The 21058-nt window shown below is 38.4% G+C and overlaps 1 protein-coding gene across 1 annotated transcript; it reads left to right on the top strand.

Moving 5' to 3' along the window:
* The first annotated feature begins 3290 nt into the window (after positions 1 to 3290).
* On the top strand, positions 3291 to 21058 carry Smpdl3a (sphingomyelin phosphodiesterase acid like 3A). Its single transcript, XM_028772594.1, has 8 exons — positions 3291 to 3530; positions 9546 to 9759; positions 11071 to 11215; positions 14124 to 14220; positions 15957 to 16126; positions 16483 to 16663; positions 18023 to 18147; positions 20436 to 21058. Exons 1-8 carry the CDS (start codon positions 3428 to 3430, stop codon positions 20736 to 20738), a joined length of 1338 nt encoding a protein of 445 aa, XP_028628427.1. The 5' UTR covers positions 3291 to 3427; the 3' UTR covers positions 20739 to 21058.

Genomic DNA, 21058 nt, shown 5'->3' with positions numbered 1-21058 from the left:
GGCTAGGATGAGGGTTTTAAAGCCCATGCCCACAGTGACACACCTACTCCAACAAGGCCATACCTCCTAATAGTGCCACTCCCTGGACCAAGCATATGCAAACCATCACAAAACCAAATTCTGTTTCACTTAATAGTCGGTAGATCTAATAACTTTCAGCTCACTCCCCTGTCACATTGTTAAAGAAACGGGGATATTTCCCAAGACCAAGGGTAAATTGACCAAGAGATTGAGGAAACAACACTTTTGACATTCAAAGTTCGCAAATTTATAAGCTAAGCAAAACATTGTTTTATAAAGTCCACTCATACATCACTGTATTGCTTAGCCTTAACTGTCAACTAGGCATAGCTTAGGTTTACCTGAGAAGAGGATTCTAGTTGAGAGATTGCCCAAATCAGATTAGCCAATGGACATGTGTGAGGGGTCTTGGTTGATAATTGATAGAGGAAGGTGCAGCCCACTGTGGGTGCCCTCTTTCCCTGGGCCTGTGGACCTGAGCTCTATAAGAAAGCTAGCTAAGCATGAGTGTGTGCTGAAGCCAGTCTCACTCTGTTTCTGCTTGAAGCTCCATCTTGAGTTCCTGACATGACTTCTCTTAATGATGGACAGTAATCCAGAAGAAAAACCTTTACCTTCTGTAGTAGTTTTACTAACAATAGCCTTCATAAGTTCATGATGCTTATGGAGTAGCACTATCTGAAAGAATTAGGAGGTGTGGTTGTGTTGGGTGAAGTGTGTCATTCAGGTTGGGCTTTGAGGTTTCAGTAGCCCAAGCCAGGCCCAGCTCTCTCTCCGTTCATGTTGCCTGCAGATCCAGATGTAGAATTCTCTGCTACTTCTTTGGCAGCATGTCTGCATACATGCTTGATGCGAATGGACTAAATTTCTGAAACTATAAGAAAGTCCCGATAAAATGTTTTCTTTTATAAGTGTTGCTGTGGCCTCGATGTCTAGTCACAACAATAAAACACAGACTAAGACACCTTTCCTGAACACTTTCGGTTTCGTGCTTCATTACAACAGAGATGAAACTACAATAACCACTGACAGTCATCAGAATTTATTTATTTATTTATTTATTTATTTATTTATTTATTTATTTATTCATTGGCTTTTATCTCACGTTTTCCCTGGTGCAGATAAACACAAATGCATGGGGCCTTAGGCTTAGGCTTGGGCCCTAGCCTTACACTACAGGTATATCACTCAAGCCTTCCGTGAGCTTCTTAGTGAGTAGAAGGGAGGCTGTAGCTTCCATCACTCGCTTAAACCACTGTCAGTTTTGGTTCTCAAGTATTTTAAAGGTTTCACAATGTGTATGCTGAATATTTTGTCTTAACCGAAGTTATTGCACAACCAATATACTTCCTATCATATGATGTCTTAGAAGTTGAAAAATAATGTTTGACACGGCCTGACACTGCAGTGGTTCCTCCATCTTGTATTCTTGCTGAAGCCGTTTCAGGGAGAATTCAGTGGGAATTTACCCAACTCTATTGTAAGACCCAAAGCCAAGATGCCCCAGCTAACTTATTATGGCTTCTGTTAAACTGTTTGCTTGTGCAAACCTACCTCTGCCAACGCAAAGTGAGATACCAGGATATGGTTTTTCTCTTTAAAAGACTTGCTCTAAATAAGCTTAAATCCAGAACACTTGAATATAGTTCAAGCCAGCTGGAATAAAGGCTTTCAATCGGCTCTCCACTATGTCTGAGTGATCATCACTGATTGGTTCAACATAATAATGAGCAAAATCGGTATTCTGATCATTAGTTTCCTTGTTGAAAAAAAATGTTCAAACTCATGCCATCTTACTGATACGTTGTTCTCTGCTTCAAGCTCACCACCATTTTCCAGCTTCACTTTAGATTGTCCTGTACTCTTTAGATCATAGACTGAGAAATTGCAGAAGTGACCATGTCTGTTGCCGGGAAGCGGGTGGTTCTTGAACTGCTTTCAATCACCCCAATGATGTAGCAAACCTTGGAGGAGTCTTCCAGGATCTGAAAGGAAGCTTAGTGTCCATTAAAAGAAAAAAAACCTTTTCATATGATATAATCATTAAATTATGCAGATATAAAATAAGATTTTTTCCCTCTGATGGAAAATAAATTTATTTGTAAAGCACAGTGGTAAAATTACCTGAAGTAAATACAAAAATAACATATCCTAAACCAAATATGTGTGCTCCTAGGCTAAAAACACAGATTCTGGCTTCTTAAATGATTGTTTCAGCATGGAATAGTTTGTAGAAACTTATAGTTACAGAATAAAGAAAGTAATAAATCAATGCATTTACCAGTTGTTACCTGTTAGAAAGAATGTAAAGCTAAGTAGTAAAATTATAAGGTTTCCATTCTTAACTTTTGGGTTGGAGGAATGGAAAGACCGGTTAAGCTTAGTGATAGAGATACTCTATTGATCATGAAAATGGCATGTTAGATATGCAAATTAAGGCAATTGAGTATTCAAGAGGCCATGATCTCCCAAGACAATGTGGCTCTCCACCTAAAACACCCATCTTCCCATACGTTGAACTCAGCTAAATTATAGCACTTTTGCAGGATATTTTAACACAGCTTCTTCAAGACGGTACAATTCACATCTTTTATGAGGTCCGCATCTCTCAAAAGGTTTCCTCTTCTCCAAAGAAACTCTATGTTTTCTGCATTAAAATTATTGGCTTTATTTTAAAGAGAGCTCAATCTCATAAATACCAAGAGAAGGAACAAAGAATACATATCAAACACAGTTTGTGCATTCTGGCTTCTTTGCTAACATTTACAAAACTTCCTTTGGAGTATAAATCAACAGTCTCTGTTTGTATTTGCCAGGTATGTTGTGTGAGGACGTGCTTCAATTCAGCTGTGGAAAGGTAAAAGTTCAGCCTGGTGAATCTGGGACATAGTTTGCCAACTCCACCTACCCATCACCTTAGAGTACCGTGAAGCCACACACTGCCAACCCAGCTGATCTGTACCCTTATCAGCAGTGGCCTGAGGCTTGGGAGTTTATAATTCTGTCATGAATCCCGGGAAGTACAGATATTGAGGAAATCCAAACCTATTTTGGTACTCAAAGTTCTTAACCACACATACTTCAGGGTTCCCCTGCTCTTTCAAGTACCTCTGCTAAAGGGCTCTGTCAGGTAGGAGCTCCTGGGGTTCCGGGAAGATAACAAGTATGGGGTTGGAGCAAGAACATTCTTTCCTACAGACCTAAGAAATAAGGAAACGTACTAAACTAAAAGACTCCAGAAGGTCAGAAGAACCCATGCTCAAGGGAATCTGATATTACACGTGATCTGCTGGGCGTCAACACCAGGAAAGGCTCTGGCCTCCTCCCCACCCCCAGGGCCTGCGGGTCCCAGCGGCGCCCTAGCTCGAGACTAGCCTCCTGGGGCAGTGGCCCCCGCTCGCTCGCCATGGCGTTGCTGGGCAACTTCCCCTGCTGCCTGCTGGTTGCCTGGCTCTGCCGCTCGGGGCTCGGGGTGCCCCTGGCGCCCGCAGATCGCGCCCCAGCTGTGGGTGAGTGGACCGATCGCGACTGCACGGGACGGTGGAGGGGGGTCGGTAAAGTCGCGACGGTGCGTGGGCGGCTGGGCACAGGAGGCTGCCACGCTGGTCACTGTGGCCCAAGGCCAGACTGCAAGGTCACTGGGACTGAGCCACGGTGGGGGCGCCCCGTGGGCGCCAGTACCAAGAGCAGCCTGCTGGGCGTTTGTTTACATCCCGGATCTGAGTTGTTCAGTTCCCAGGGGAGGAAAGTCTGAAGCTGTTTTCTGGTGGGAAAGGCAGCTCAGAATTGGCTGTGGGCACTCCCTGAGTCACCTAGTCTGCTCAGAGTAGAGGATGACCTACGGGGTCCCCACACCTGGATGTAGTTTCAGTCCTATTCTGAACGTCCTGTTCTGTTCTGCTCAGTGACGTCGGAGCCTTTTTCTGCCTCTTCAGATCCCGAGGCGGCTTGTCTCTTCCATACTTAACTTAAAACCTGTGAGCCTTTCCATATCCCTTGGTGCACCTGGGTCCTTGCGTTGTGAACAGTTCTGTTTAACTCTTAGCCGGGTGTTTAGTACTCTGTGTCTATAATCATGGCCTGCCCCGCCACCCCTGTCAGACCCTTTTCCCCCAGCAGTAACAGTGTCCAAACTTGGTGAAAAATAAATTCGGTAAGTTAAGCCCCACTCCAAAATTACTGGATCCAGACCAGCGGGGATAGATACCTGGGTACAGTTTAACACCCTTAATCTCCCTCAAGTTAGAAAATCTCTCTCCAGACTGTTTAGTAAGACTGTAGGATGCCTTCTGGGTTTTAAAATTTAAGGTGATGCTACCCTCCCCCATCTCCCTCGCTCCCTTTAAAAATAATTGTTCTAGTTGTGGGGTTCTGTTTTGATTTGGGGAGATGGCTGCCCTTGAGACTTTCAGCTGTGCTCAGAACTGAAACTCTCCTGCTGTGTGTCTCCTCTCCATGCCTTCATCTGGTCTGCACAGGACTTCCCTGAACAGGGTCCAGGGAATCCCTTCTCTGCCCATGAGTGAAGGGAGCCTGACTTAGCTGTCAAGCTTCTGCAAGACAACCGTATGTTTGGTATGTCAACTCTGACAAATAACACCCATAACAGAAATTGACCCCAGAATGAGTATGTATGCAGCCGCCTTGTGTTTTTATATTGCTGAAATTGTGCTATTTAAATTTGTGACGACTGTTCAGAATTTTGACTTGGAAATGTCTCAAGGCTGTACCACATGTAAATTCGCCTTTGGTTTTAATGAATTCCTTGCTGAAAGAGTTCATGAAGCTTCTCCCGTGATCATGTGAATCTCCTTCTGATAGCTTCCGGTTTTGAGTGGGGAGGGGGAGGGGGGTTGAGAGACTAACCAGATGCTTTGACTCTGGTTTCACATTGGATGGATTATTTTACATGCTTTCCACTTGATGAGAAGGCCTCTCCCCCTCTGGCCCGTTTGCACGGCCCTCCACAACTTCCTCCTAGCCTGGCTTCTGCTTGTTTCCTAACTGTTTACATTCCCAGTCCTAGTTTTCCCCCATACCAAGTTCATGTGACTAGAGAATAACCACCCACCTGGGTGTGTTTGGATTCATTTTTAAAAGATTCTGTAGGCTGTCACCTGCTGGTGTATCTAGCACGTAGCAACAGGCATTATAAACAGATAAACCAACGCCTACTTAAACAACTACATACAATTGTCCTTATAATTGTGGTTCAGTGGGTTTGCTGGGACAGATTGTTAAACATTATTTGACTGAAATTTTTCCTGAAAATTTTTGAGTAAATAAATTTGAGCACTTATGTAGACATGTGGAACACACATATTTTGAGAAATCTTTGAAAAGTTTATCTGGAGAATAAGAAAGCAATTTTGGTTGGGCTTTGAACCAGAAAATTTGGATTTGAGTGTGCTATTATTGACTGTGTCATATAATAAGGTATATGACTTATCATAATAAGTCATATGACTGTCTCATATATAAGGTCCCGATTGGTGATCTTACACACACACACACACACACACACACAAACATACGTTATGTACAATTTCATTGGAGCTAGGATGTAAAACCTCCAGAGGTTCTGACTCATTTAAAGCCATCCTTTAATGAATCTAATTACCCCTCATTTGTTTATCCAGCAATGTGATGTGGTAGAAACAGCACCTTGGCATCTGGAGGAACAGGTTCTAGCTCAGCTTTCATTGCCTGGTTGCATTTTCTGGAGGGAATCCTGAAGTTTGCCTTTGCCTAAATGCCATTAGTTGTAAAATTAAAGAATTGTTGTTAGGGGCCCTCCTCCTCAGACATATTCCTGTTCTTGGAGCTCTGAGAGATGTGCGCTAGATCCGTTTCAAGTTTTAGATTATGAAAATTTAATCCATTCATGATCAATTGTACCTTAATCCTCAATGTACCTTGCATGTAGACGTTATTATCTCCTCTCGTGCAAGGCAGCTTAGTTGACTAAGTATGTCAGAGGCATTGTACAGTGATTTAAGGCAGCATGGGTTCTGAAGTGTGATCCCTGAATCAGTGTCAGCCCTTTCCTTTATGACACACGACCTGGGTTTAATCTCTGTGTGCTCCAGCCTCCTGTCTGCTTTGCTGAACGATAACGATGAAAAACTTATAAAACAGTACTAAACAAGTCTTAAGTACCAGATGGAATTGAAACAGTTACATGCAAATGGGAAAGTTCAATGTCAAGCTGCAAGTTTTATAAAATAATGATAGTAAAACTAGTATGTCGCTTGTTCGGTGTCACAAACTTTCTGAGGGTTTAAAGGATCATTTAATGACATTTTAAAGGCTGCCATTACTATTCTCATCTGACAAACGAAACAGGCCAAGATCATAGAGCCAAATTTATTACTGGGTGCTAATCACTTATGTTGGAAGTCAGGCTGTCTGATTCTGACACCAATCTGTCTTCTGTATAGTTACTATATATTTACAGTCTGCAAGTAACATGAGCACTAATTGACACAAAACTGAGATGCAGTCTATATAGCCCACCAAAGGGCAACCTGCATGGTAATTCTGATCTAACTGCTTTCTCTGCTTTAGGTGCTAGATAGAGTAGATTTGAACTCAAGATAAATATAGGACATTATCTGTCTTGTAAAATGAAAGAAATTACTCTATGCTGATATTTTCCAGTAGTGACTAAGTACTGAGTACTTGACCACATATACACTTTTATGTTAATTTTCATCCAGATTTCATGTCTTCTACGTTTTACGTATCAACCCTTGTGGTAAAATTATGCTGTTGCTGGCAAGAAATGGCCACCAAAAATGATAACTCATCGTTGCTATTTAGCAAGCTCACTGTAGTTTTAATTTCACTTCTGAGGCTGTAATCAAATGGTGGCCCCACTATAGCTGGTGAAAGACCAATTCTTTCAGGTTCAGACTCCACCTTAGGGAACCTGATTTACAGTTAAACTCAACTAACAGGCTGGTACCTAACACCAGTTTCCAGGCTACTCCCCAACAAGACCTTTGTCTAGAACCAGTTTCCAGGTTATCTCCCATCAAACCTATACCTTGAAGTTACAAGCCTACCCCTGACTCTAAATTCCTAACAACCACCAATCAGGAAAAAGCAAAAGTTAAGTTTATGGTTTGGCTCCCAGCACCAGCTAATTATGTTAAAGGCCATAATAGTCCCCCAATCAGATGTGTACCAGGTTAGATATCCCCCTTTCTCGCCTCCATAAATACTTGCCTAAAACTAGGCTCAGGGTTCCACCTTCTTGCTGTGTCAGAGTTGGTGGGGAGCTTGAATAAAGAGACCCCAATGTGATTGCATCAGAATCGGCTCCTTGGTGGTCTTTTAGGGTTCATGGGTATTTCCTAGCACAACAGCTGGAAAGTCTGAGCGGGAACTTAAAACAGCTAGTCAGCATCCACAGTCTAGAGCAGAGAGAGAATAAAGAACGCGTGCTTGCTTGTGTTCCGTCCTCTCTACATCTACACAGTCCAGGATCACCTGCCTGGGGACTCGTGCCCTGCGGGCTGAGTTTTTCCACATGTAGACTTGAGAGTTTCCCACAGGCACGCTCCAACTCAACCTGATGTAAAGAAGCCCTCATTGAGATGCCTTTCCCAGAGGATTCTAGATTGTGCCAAATTAACAATTAAAACATCGTCATTACTGTTTTCAATATATTTTTCCCATGGTGCTTTATTAAGTTTTATCATCTTTGCATAGATTTAAAACGTTTGTATTCTATTTGTTTCACTGTGTTTCTTCTGATATCCTTCGGATGTACATTAGACTCAGAAAGAGTTCAAAACTTTTATGCACACTTTGGCAGCACATATGGAAAGCTATTTTGAAGAGTACTTAAAGAGAACAATCTGGAAAAAATGCATAAAATATACTCACTAAATAAGTACGGTAATTAAAATAAGATACAGGAAATATTTTCTCGTTTGTGATTCCAAAATTTAGTTCTATAGTCCTAAAGGTTTCCAAGCTTTTAGAAAAATAAGAAAAACAAGACACACAAACAACAATAACAAAAATACATGACTATTAAAGCTGGAATCAAATCTCAGCATTGAAGAAGTTAACTATATATGAGAAAGTTGCACATATATTGAGTTTATATGTAAATTATATATGGAAACTTGAGGGCTTTTCAACATATGGGCTCCCTTATACGAAGATCATATAAGCACCAAATACTCACCAACTTTTCTACTTGACCTGATGTATTAGCTACCTTTTGTTGCTGTGATAAAATACCATGACCAAGATGGCTTCTAGAAGGAAGAGTTTATTTATTTACTTTTATTTGGCCTTATAATTCAAGAAGGAGAGAAGGATGTATAACACGGGGCTGTGTCAGGAAGCTCAGTGATCATACTTTAAACCACAAATGCAAAGCAGAGACAGGATGAGGCTGAGTACTTTCATAACCCTCCACACTCTGACACTGTTCTCTCACTAAGGCTTCACCTCCTGAAGGTGCCTTGATTTCTCCATCAACTGGAGACTAAATATTCAAATACCCGAGACTATGAAGGACATTTTTTATTCAAACCGTACTCAACATTAGTTTCTCTACTCTAAACTCAAAATGATGAGTCCAACTTCATATGTATGCATATATATAAAAATATGAGTATAAATAATTAATATAATTAAATTGTTATAAAAATATATAATATATGATACAATGTGAAAATATATTATATAAATATAATTAATTAATGATAGTAATAAAATATGAATGTAAGTGAAATAAAATATAAATATATAAAATAAATATACATAAATATATATGAACACATATTTATTTATATATATTCACATATATATAAATTTATTAATACCACACCTATCATAAAACAATGACTCATTGTGAAAGATACAACTTGTCCTAATAATTCTTCCAATTTAGTAATATTTCTTAGTATGATTTCCAAGTAGGATTGCTGTCAAATAAATTTGGCTTTTCCTGGAGCCCAACAGGAAGATTTTCCTTGAAAAACTGCTTCTCATGATATTAACAATGAGTACACGTGTATAATGGTCTTACCTCTGATTAATTAGCTTTTATGAATATCTCTGAGATCCTATGTCTGTCACAGAGCTACAATTAAAGATTTATGGTTTTTTTCCTTTTAATGGTGAGAAAACACATATACAAATTAACTGAGATAAACATTTCCTGATTCTGTACTCTACTTACTTAAGCAGTCTTGGAAAATAGATAATATTTCTAAGTCACTGTTTTTCTACAAGAATAAAGCAAAGAATTTCCCAAATCTCAAATTCTGTAAGAAGACATGCTATTGAGAAACAATATGAAATTACCTCATTGGCGTCTCAGAAAGATGGCCCGAAATCTCTCTCTGTGTAGCCTAATCTTTTCTGTACAGTCTTGGTGTAGTCATGCTAACTCTGGGCTTGTCGTTTTCACACATGTACGTTCTTCTGGTATTTGAAGTTACTTCATCTCACAGGAGAGAATTTGTATAACTTATCAGTATTTCTTTTCTAACCAACAGGGCAGTTTTGGCACGTGACTGACTTACATCTAGACCCTACTTACCACATTACAGATGACCATACCAAGGTGTGTGCTTCGTCTAAAGGTGCAAATGCCTCCAATCCTGGCCCTTTCGGAGACGTTCTGTGTGACTCTCCATATCAACTTATTTTGTCAGCCTTTGATTTTATTAAGAATTCAGGACAAGAAGCATCGTTCATGATATGGACAGGGTAAGTACATACATACATAAACTCTTAATTATATAGTATTGACTTACAGTGTGATAGTCTTCATGAGTGTACTAAATTTCATTACGAATTATACGTGCTAAAACATGCTCGGTCTTCTTCACCAGTGGAAGCCCTCCTATGCATGAGTATCTAGGCAGTACAAATTGGACTCAGAGAGTTAAAAAGAAAAAAGAGGGAACATGAAATTGGGAGGGGACAGGGAGAAGGATGTGAATATAGGAGAAGATAGTGGGGAGGGTAGTAAGTGATATAATCAAAATAACGTGCATATGTAAAGCTGTCCAAATTGATAAAATGGTATATAACACTACTATATCACATTAGTCAATATTATTGGTGATAAAACCAATGTTAGAAATCCTGCGAGGCTTTATTTTTATAGTATAGACTTTATAAATATGTTTGTGATAACTGAGAGATGATTCCATAAATAACACACTTGCATCAGTATCTCGTTATGTTGGTTAATATGACAATAATTTTTGATTAAATCAGTAAGAAAAAAATATAATGATGGATGCTAACCTATGATGACCATTTTGTGAAGCTTCATTTTATAGATAACTAACTAGGTTCATCCATCAGAATACTGTGGTAAAGACTTTATTTCTGGTTCCTGAAATAAAAACCACTGCTTATCCTTACAAGGTGTTTACTTTGTGTGTAGAGTACTGTTTTAGTTCATTTCTATTCTGAAACTTATTAATCTTTATATCTCCATATTAATTCACATAGAATTATATTATATATTACATATATAATTTATGTATAATGTTAGTTAACCTTTATATGAATCTCTAGATCCCTAGATCTTTATTTCTATGTTAGAGGCAAGGAAATGAATCACCAAGATTCTAAACAACTTGCCTATGTATATATAGTTACTTGTTGGTAAAACTGATATTTGAATCTATGCTTTTGATCCTGCAATCTATATTCTGCTGATCCTGTGGTGTTTCTTATAAATCTTCAGCTAGGCAGTGAAATAGGCTGGAAGTTCCTGTATTACTCCCTACCCAACCCCCATTTTTATAGAATTATCATAGAGGAGTAGTTTCTCATTCCACACCACCTTGTAGTTCAAACTGATCTTGAAGTACTGGGCTCAAACCATCCCTTGCTTCAATCTACCGAACAGCCAGGACTGTACCTACAGCATCACGCCATCGACTATTCTCTTACTCTTTAATTTTAACTTGTTTTTCTAAAGTGGACACCTATAGCAATAGCTACAGCAAGTTATGCATACATTTAGGGATTTTGTTCTTCACCTTCCTGTCTCTTTTTCAGGGACAGCCCACCTCATGTCCCAGTACCTGAACTCTCCACAGGCACTGTTATAGAGGTGATCACTAACATGACAATGACTGTCCAGAGCCTGTTTCCAAACCTCCAGGTTTTCCCTGCACTGGGCAATCATGACTACTGGCCACAGGTAAAACTGACCTCAGCTTCGAGAAGCACTTAGATGATTTCTCTATTAGTAGTGCCAAAGTTATGACAGAGGTAGCATATAAGAGTAATCTCAAGGAAGCACTCCTGTGATAAGCATCACGGAAGGTTTTAGGTGATTTCAGAAGATTTTAAAACAAAATCCATAAAATTTTAAGCCAACAAAGCATTTTAGAAGCAAATCACATAGTTTCCGAATTATTAATTCTCCTTTTTTCTGTTATAAGCTTCTTCAATTTTCCTAGTCCTTTGAATATATTTTCTTATTTATTTTTCAGCTCCGTGATAGGCTTAAAGGCAAGGTGAATATTAACAAATGTTAACATTTTCCAGAACCTGTTAGACACAGGAAAATCATCACCTTCTGATTTAAAATCGATTGTTATTAAGAACACAACTAGGAAGACTGTTAAAACAGCCAAAGGGCAAGTCTATGTTCCAAGCCAGCTTATATGATTCAGCTCTGAGTCAAGGCAAAATTATTTTCAGAATATTCAATGCTTATGTGACCTGGCTCCAGTCACTCACAGAAGCCATTTGTTAGGGTGCCTGTGCATTCTCAGTCATGGTACAAGGTTGTGGTACAGCTGTGTAAAAATCAATTTCTACAGAAACTTGTTCATGAGAATTTATAGCTCTATCCTCCCCTTCAGAGATCTTGCTTAATCTTGGGTAATTTATATATGTCTTTTGTGTACGTCACTCATTTATAAACAAGAGCGACAATATTTGCTTTGCAAAGTTCTTGCACAGATGAATGATAATGTATGAAGGGTGTGTTTCCTGGCACCCCATAAGCCCTCACAATGTGGTTATTATCTTATCCCCTGGATAAATTCTTTCTGCATTTCCTTGATGCTTCATTTTATTTTATCTTTATCTTTCAAATTAAATTTTAAATCAAGTCAAAGATATAAATAGGCACTTCTAAAAATTGTCCTATCTTAGGTAAATTTGGTTTCATAAACATGAATCATATTTTTCCCCCATTTCTAGCTTATGGGTTTTAATTTCCTGAAGGAGATTGATTCCAGAATCTCTCACATGATCAATCCTGGTCTCCCACAAACTAAGCATGTTCTGTCCTGCTGAGCTTGATTTCCAGTCCCTACCTTTGTGTGTGTGTGTGTGTGTGTGCGAGTGCGTGTGTGTCTTTGTGTCTCTGTGTGTTTTCCTATTACTTATTTTTTTTTTCTGCCTCTGTCTCCAGAATGTCAGGATTAAAGACTTGCACTACCATGCTCATCTAGTATTTTCTTAATGTTCGAACATGTTTTTGACCATTTCATACATGAGTACTGTATTTATATCATTTCCATCCTTTCTTCCACACCCAACTACTCTTGTGTATCCTCACACATTTGCCTCACAGTTTTAGAAATCTCAAATATCACATGAAGTTTCACAACAGATTCTTCTAAATACTGCTATTTAAGCCACAATTTTACAGAGCACTAGTGTAAAATTTGAGTACAATTTCTCCATTAAAAGCTTTTAAACCTGTACCATTACTCTGTAAACATACACAGAATTGTACAACCACCTCAGCTGCTCATTAGAAGCATATAACTTATCCAGAAATTCTTTCCCATTACTGTTCAAGTGGTTTGGACCAGGGTTTCTATTTTCTTCTACACGGGTAAGACAGATGTTGCCAACCTCATGGGTTATGTTCCTTCCGATTATAGCTCATTTCTCAGTGGTAGTCAGGTCTCTGCCAAAGAATTGAAAGACAGCATGATGCATAGCCAACTGGATGCTAAAGTGGTAGTGGGTAGATATGGGGGGGGGACTCTGTAATTGACAAGTTTTTGGATAGCTTACCTTACTAATCTGGTGCTCAAAGTCTCTATATTTAAAGTTGGAAAACTCCGAGTGTTTGTTAATTTAAAAATAACAGTTTATGATAAAATGATAAGGAGCTACTTTAAGACAAATTTTATGATATATATATATATATATATATATATATTTATATATATATATTCTTTCTCTCTCTCTCTCTCTCTCTCTCTCTCTGTCTCTCTCTCTCTCTCTCTCTCTCTCTCTCTGTGTGTGTGTGTGTGTGTTTGTGTGTGTTTGTGTGCACATTCATATGGATGTCCAAAGAGGTCAGGGATATCAGATCCTTTGGGATTGGAGTTACAATCAGTTTTTAAACACTCCACATGGCTTCTGGAAATCAGCATCAGTCCTCTGAAATACATATTCTTAATTGATAAGCTATCTTCTGTTCCTATATTTTTATATATTTTATTATTAAAAATTCACAATACGTTGTTGCAACTTAGCCTCCCACAAAGAAACTGGTGTAAATCAAAAGCAAGCTGGTATACATCTGAATCTTGAAGGAATTGTGCAGCTTTATAATAGTATTCTAAATGGCTTTCTTAAAATACTAAGTTGCTGAATTCTCTCTAATCTTATAGCAAGCTACCCCAGTTTTGCCTGTACAGGCTTAAATTTGCCTTCATTGAAATAGCAGTACAATTTTTCATCTCATCGGCCACCTAAACGCTGCTTAGGCCCTAAGCATGAGCTTCTGTCTGCACATAGCACATGCCTCTGTGCTGCTGTGTTTATGTTAGACCATTCATTTTGCTTGAAGATCAACTTGAAATTGTTGCTCAATTCTTACTTTAAATGCTGTCTTCGTTCCTTTTATGGCATGTTCTTGTTCTGTGCTTCCAGGACCTCTGTGGCAACATGTCCTAAAGTTAGCCTATCACCTTTTGTCTGCTTTTTCCCCAGCTAGGTTATGAATTCCTTAAATACTAAATTTACCCTTGTGCTTACAGAAGACTAACATAGTCAGCACTCAAGCAATATTTGCATTAATGAGTCCAAGTATCTTTAGATTTTCAATTGAGGATTATCTTCTTTGTGGCCAGGACCAGCTGCCAATTGTCACCAGTAAGGTCTACAGTGCTGTAGCTGACCTCTGGAAACACTGGCTCGATGAAGAAGCTATTAGCACTTTAAAGAAAGGTTAGTGAGACATTTTTGCTTCTCTTTTTATTACTTGTTTAGGCTTAAATCTTCTATATTTGTTTGAGTCTTCCAGTTCTAGATAGTTTCTGAATCCACTTTGTATGAATGGAAGTAAATCACAGTGCGTCCTTAGACATGCATGAACCTGTTTATCCTGTAAAGGCACTCTTTTGCCTTCCTGTTCCATTCTCAACCAATATGTTCCACATGAAGAAAACGCTGAACTTTGCATGTGAATATAAATAAGAGTGCATGATTTTAATTGGAAAATAGATTGAGAAGAAAATATAGATACTTTTAACCCCCAAAGCATAATGTCATGAAGGAACAGCTGTTAAGGTGAGAATAACTAATGTTTTCATGGGTGTCTTGAGATGTTTTGAAAAGTAACATAAAGAGTACATAGCAAGTCCATCCCTGGGTGGAGTCTCCCTTCCCCTTCCCATGGACTGCCACTGAGATGATGTGGGAAGCTACAGAGTCAAGCTGGGTAGAGAGGACAGAAGTTTAAGGTGCCAGGAATATGGAATATCATCCAAGGGAAGATGCAAATGCAGGCAGAGCCAGCCTGGGGAAGGTCGTGTGACATGTAATCAGGAAGGCCATAGGGCTGCTCAACTGGAGCTGATATTCCCACTGCCAACTACAGTAGATGTCATAGAATTACAATTTAATATTTATCACACTGAGTGTCCATCTTGCTTTTGTCTGAGCCTTCCTTGTAATTTGCCCATTCCTTCCTTTTGGAATAGTAACTCGTGGTTAGTAAGCATTCATCACTGTGACAAAATACCTGAGATAGACAACTTAAGGGAGGGAGATTCTTTAGATTTTATATTTCATAGTATCTCTCATCTTAAGTTCTATTAAGTAATTTTTGAGATTGAAATATAATTTCATCATTTCTTCCCCCCACCCAAGTCTCTCATGTATGTCTCCCCTTTTGCTCTATCAATGCACAGACTCTTTCTTTGTTGTTACTTATGTGGACTGGTGGATGGATGGATGGGTGGGTGGATGGATGGAGATATAGCTTTCTAAACACATAAATGCAACTTGTTTAGTCTGTAAAATGCTACTTGTATGTACATGTTTCCAGGGCTGAGCATTTGGTATTGGATAACCAATTGGTGTGCTCTTGGAGAAGACTATTTCACCTTTTCTCATTATTCCTTAGTTTCCTGTAGTTCTTTGTCTAAGGTTGATACCTTGTGAGCTTTCCCCTTCCACATTTGCATGCCAATTTACATTGTCCTTCTTCAGTCATGTATAGGCAGCCATGTTGGTGGGACTTCATGTGTGTAGCTTTCTTGATATTTCTCAGAGACATAATCTTACAAAGTCCCTGATTCCCTGGCTCTTACAATTGTTCATCCCCATTTCCAATGATCCCTGAGTCTTAGGTGCAGGAGTAGTGTTATAGATCTTACAGTTGTAGCAGAGTTCCATAGCTCTGTATTTGATCAGTTGTAGTTTTGTTTGATATAAATTATTATTTAAAAGAATTCAGTTCCATTGTCCAGTGCCCAAATATTCATATTTAATGCAACTATTCTTACTTCATAATCTACATATTAGTCTTGATATGCAGTCAGGTTAATGTTAACTTAGATTGTTATCTGAGCAATGAGAATGCCTTGCTATACTTTTAACATTAAGAATTCACTTTCCCAAGTTTCTGCACATGTGTGTGTTCCTGTTCCTAACACGTGTTTTACATTTGATTTTTACAGGTGGTTTTTACTCACAGAAAGTTCCAAGTAATCCGGACTTGAGGATCATTAGCCTAAACACAAACTTGTACTATGGCCCAAATGTCATGACCCTGAACAAGACAGACCCAGCAAATCAGTTTGAATGGCTGGAAAATACACTCAACAGCTCTCTGCAAAATAAGGAGAAGGTAGGGCCTATAGAACAGAATTTGCTACGGTCTACCAGAAAGCTAAATTTGTTTACTTAGCTTGGGGCAGAATCAGGAGTTAATAAAAGTTGTAAAAATTAAAGTCTAAAAAAAAGTTGACTAAAGTCAATATTCTTTGCCATCTAAGAGTACAGTGTAAATAAGACATATGTCAAGATGATGACCTTGGTAGCTGCATAGTCAAAGCTCTTTTTTGTCTCAGGAAAAGGAAAGGGGGTATGTTTTCTTTCTATATTTTAGTTAATGTATGTTCACTCATGGGTATCCAGCTGTCAGTTAGTAATGTTAAATGTGCAAACACGTTGCTCTGTGTCTCCTCGTATCTCCTTTTTCAGGTATACATCATAGCGCACGTTCCAGTGGGCTATCTCCCTTATGCAACTGACACCCCAGCGATGAGGCAGTACTATAATGAGAAACTGGTTGATATTTTCAGAAGATACAGCACCGTCATTGAGGGACAGTTCTACGGCCACACCCACAGAGACAGCCTTATGCTCCTCTCAGATAAAAACGGTAATGAATGTGGCCTGTATGCAGATCTCAGTCCCTGTCTCTGGAGTGTAGCTGTGACTGGCCAGTGTGCTTACTGATCAAAACATTTAAAGCTTTGTCTAAAAGTGAAATCTGTGACCTTTTCTAATTTATCTCAAATGGTCATATAATGAGTGTCCAAATCATAGGATTGGGCATATGGCTGGATTTCTTCAACATAAGCTCCAGTGAGCTGGGCAGGGCCAGTATGGTTTGTTTGGCATCCCCACAGAAGCCCCTGATACTCTCAGCTTACTCCAAGTTTCTGTCAGACACTTGAGTGTGGAGAAATAGTGTTTATTATTTACCTGCTAGATTCAAATTTCTCTTTATATGACTTCTTTTTTTCTCAGAATTTAAAGTACAGATCACAATTTATTCAATGCCTTAAAATACATTCAACACATTTGCAAATGCTCTTGTTACTCACATGGAAAGGAAGGAAACTAGGAGAAATGATAGCAAGAAAAAAGTAGGGTTTGATTTTGTATAGACAAGAGGGAAACAAGTATATGCTCCTTAAGATTTTGACAATATTTTTGAAATAAGTTGCCTAGCCCAGTGATGGGTTAAAGGCCTGTACCATGGCCAACTCTAAAATTTTATTCTTACAGATGACATGTTAGATATGTAAATATTTGTGTGTGTGTGTGTGTATGTATGTAAGTTATAGAAGACTTGCTTTTTTTGTGAAAAATTTTAAATGTATATAAAATTTGAGACTATAGTCAACAAATCTTGGTTCTCATCATCCGCACTGAACATTTATCATGATCTTATAGTATTCATTTTCTTTGATCCAGCCATTCTTTTTCAAGATCTTCCTTATCTCTTTATTATCATCTGTCCACTCTCTGTCATTTCTTTTCCACCACTATTATCTATTTGTCTATCAGTTGGTCATCTGCGTGTCTGTCTTTTGTCATCTGTCTGTTTCAATGATCTCTCTCACTCTCACTTATCAGTTATGTATCTATCAATCATTATGTATCTATCCAATCTATCTATAACTTACCTGTCATCTACTTATCTGAAGTGTTGAAAGGTGACTTTTAAATACCAAGTCAATAATTCCTTTGTATAACTCTATTGTCATTGTTAGGATTTATAGATAATTTATATAGCCACAATAACATTATTCTGCATAACAAAATCAGCAACAGCTCTTTGATTTTAGTATTGGATACCTTTATTTTTTTAAAAGCAACACTATAATTGCTTTGAAGCATGATTAATCAGTGACCATAATATCTGTCTATTGATCTCTTAACCTAAGCTGTTTATATTTTTAAGGTTAAATTAAAACTTATAGTATATACCTCATTTGTTGTTGTTGTTTAGGAAATCCAGTAAATTCTGTGTTTGTGGCACCTGCTGTTACACCGGTGAAAGGTGCTTTGCAAAAAGAGACCAACAATCCTGGTGTCCGCCTATTTCAGTACAAGCCTGGTGATTACACATTGCTGGTAAGTTGGAGCAGTTTCAGTCAATCCTTCCTACATGTGTATAAACATGTCTTTGAAGTTTTCATTCATTTAGTAGAATGTTTCTCAGAAAGCCATGAGAGACACACCTGATGCTAATATCTCATGGTGTCCTTATTTAAAGGTAGATATCTGTTGTTATCCTGATGGGCAAGTAGGTAAGGTTTGTTTGTGAGAGGTCACTGTCTCTTTAAGGGCTTTCTGACCTTTCTTGTTTGTTTGTTTGTTTTAAGACTGGGTCTCATGTAGTGCAGGCTGGCCTAAAACTTGCTGTATTCTTGAGACTTCTGCTTTTCCCTCCCAGGTGTTAGGATTACAGGTTCACATCCCTATATTCAGGTTTATGGGATACTGGAGACTGAACTCAGGGCCTTTCGTATGCAAGGCAGGCAGGCACTTTAACAATGGAGGGTCATCCCGAGGCCTGATCTTGCCACATTTTCAAAGCTTTCATTGCATGTAGCCTTATTTGTAGACTTCGGTACATATCATTGTCCTCCCTAAGTCATAGTAACTATTCTTCTCCTAAACATAATTATTTGAAAAGTATAGGTCCCCAAACTATATTTTGTCTTCAGCTGTTGCCAAAGTGCTCTGTGTTCTAATTTGTTCTTCTTTAAAATGAGAATCAAAATACGACTACAGGGGCTCAGGAGATGGCTCAGTGGATAAGGTGCTTGCTGTATAAGGACCTAAGTTCTGAAACCCAATAGCCACATAAAATACTAGGCATGGCTGTACACATCTGATTCCCTAGTGTAGTGGTGTTGAGATGAGAGGTTCCTAAGAGCTTGGTACCACACATTTTAACTGAAAAGGGGGGCCTCTAGGGTCAGTGAAGAGACTTGTCTCAGAAAAAGCAAGGGAGAGAGCAACTGAGGAAGCTATCCAGTGTCGACCGCTGGCATCCACAACACTTGCACCTATGTATACACAGTAATGCACATAATTATGTACACACATAATTATACATACCTATATGTGCCACATGGACACAAGTATGACTGAGTCATGAGTTCCTAAGATGTATCCATGAAAAAAATTGATATAAAGCATTTAGAATAATTCTTAGCTCAAATTAAGTGCTCAATATAAGTTAGGATTTTTTTTTAAGAAAAAACTGAAATTGAACATTTCCTTTTGTTTCAAAACATCTCGGGTGCATGTTTGTACCTATATACTTTAGAATCATTTGACATCAAAGGGCTGGCCATTTATATTGTTGATACTTCAATTGGGTAGCTGCTCCTTTCTACAGATACAATTTGAAGATATTTTATTTCATTTAATGTAGCTGTTGATGTAGTTGTATTTCTAATTTATTTTTAATAAAACATCTCTGTTATTCTTATGAATACCAAGAAGAAGAGGCATGGGATAATTGGACTTTATCCATAAAGAAGGAATTAAATGTTACAAAGACTATGAATAAACTAGTTCGAATGAATTGTTTTATAATTGCTGTCATTGCCTGGTTAGAGACTTGAACTTCACACACACAAATCTTCATGTATACTCTCATATATGTATACATATACATATACATACATATATGGGCTGCTCTATATATGAGAGTATTTGCTGACACAGAAAGATGCTTGTCCTGTGACATCAACTAAAGATAAGCAAAAATACAAAGTAGTTTAACGTGAGTCCATTAATTTTAAAAAGGCCAAAAAAGGTAAACAAGAACATATATTCTGGTATCTATTTTTGGTTCATATATAAAGTAAGGATATATCACACACACACACACACACACACACACACACACACACACACACACAAAAGTACCAACAAATATTTAACAACTATCACTGGAGGAAACAGTTTCTATATTTGTACTGCTTCCTGGTTTCAAGATAGAAAATGCATGCGTCAGTATCACAATCTCAAGCTACTAAACTGACATCAACTGACTTGCAGCTTATGTGAGAATCTTCAGACAGCATTCCTGAGCTGGGTTCAGCTGTCTCCAGCACCCAGCTGGTTTCTATCAACTGTTACTGGTTGTCTTAACCAGTGAGAATTCAAGGTACTTGGTTTTGTATGTCTCATTGCATATAGGGATGATGTACTATTATATTCTTTGATTATTTTTAAAGTTTAAAAAAGTGGTACAGGTTTTGGAAATTGTCATTTTCTTTTGACGTGATCTTAATGGCACTTTATGTTCAGAATGTCACAGAAAGCTTAAAAAGGCCTCTTCATATGGTGCCACAGTCTCTGTGTTGAAAAGTGAATTGAGTCTTTTACTGTCTTTAATATAGGACATGTTGCAGTATTACTTGAACTTGACAGAAGCCAATCTAAAAGGAGAATCTAACTGGACACTGGAGTACATCTTGACTCAGGCCTATGGTGTTGCAGATCTGCAGCCACAGAGCTTACATGGATTAGCTCAACAATTTGCTACCATAGACAGCAAGCAGTTCCTGAAATACTACCATTATTTTTTTGTGAGTTATGACAGCAGCGCAACTTGTGACCAGCAATGTAAGACCTTACAGATCTGTGCAATTATGAATCTTGATAGAATTTCCTATGATGATTGCCTTAAACGGCATTTATAAAGCACCGTCACTTGTATTCCAGTTGTTGTTTGTAGAAAAGAAAATCACATCATGGTGCTCCAGCGATCAGCTTCTGAAGTACCGAGAGCATTGGAAGAGTTACTTTCCGTGCATTCTTACTTGTGAGGCTCAGATGCTGACGCCAGGAACAGTCAAAATTAATTTCACACATTGAATACATTTAAACCATTCATTAACGGAGTGATATTTGGACATAAATATCTTGTCTTCCAATTTTATGTAACTATGCCTAACTTAGACCCTTGTAAAACTCTTCATCTATGAAATAAAGCAGGTGATTTCTCTGTGGGTGTCGTGGA

This window comes from Grammomys surdaster, unplaced genomic scaffold, assembly GCF_004785775.1.
Source record: "Grammomys surdaster isolate TR1022 unplaced genomic scaffold, NIH_TR_1.0 215, whole genome shotgun sequence".
Lineage (NCBI taxonomy): Eukaryota > Metazoa > Chordata > Mammalia > Rodentia > Muridae > Grammomys > Grammomys surdaster.
This window is presented reverse-complemented; position numbering and strand designations above follow the sequence as displayed.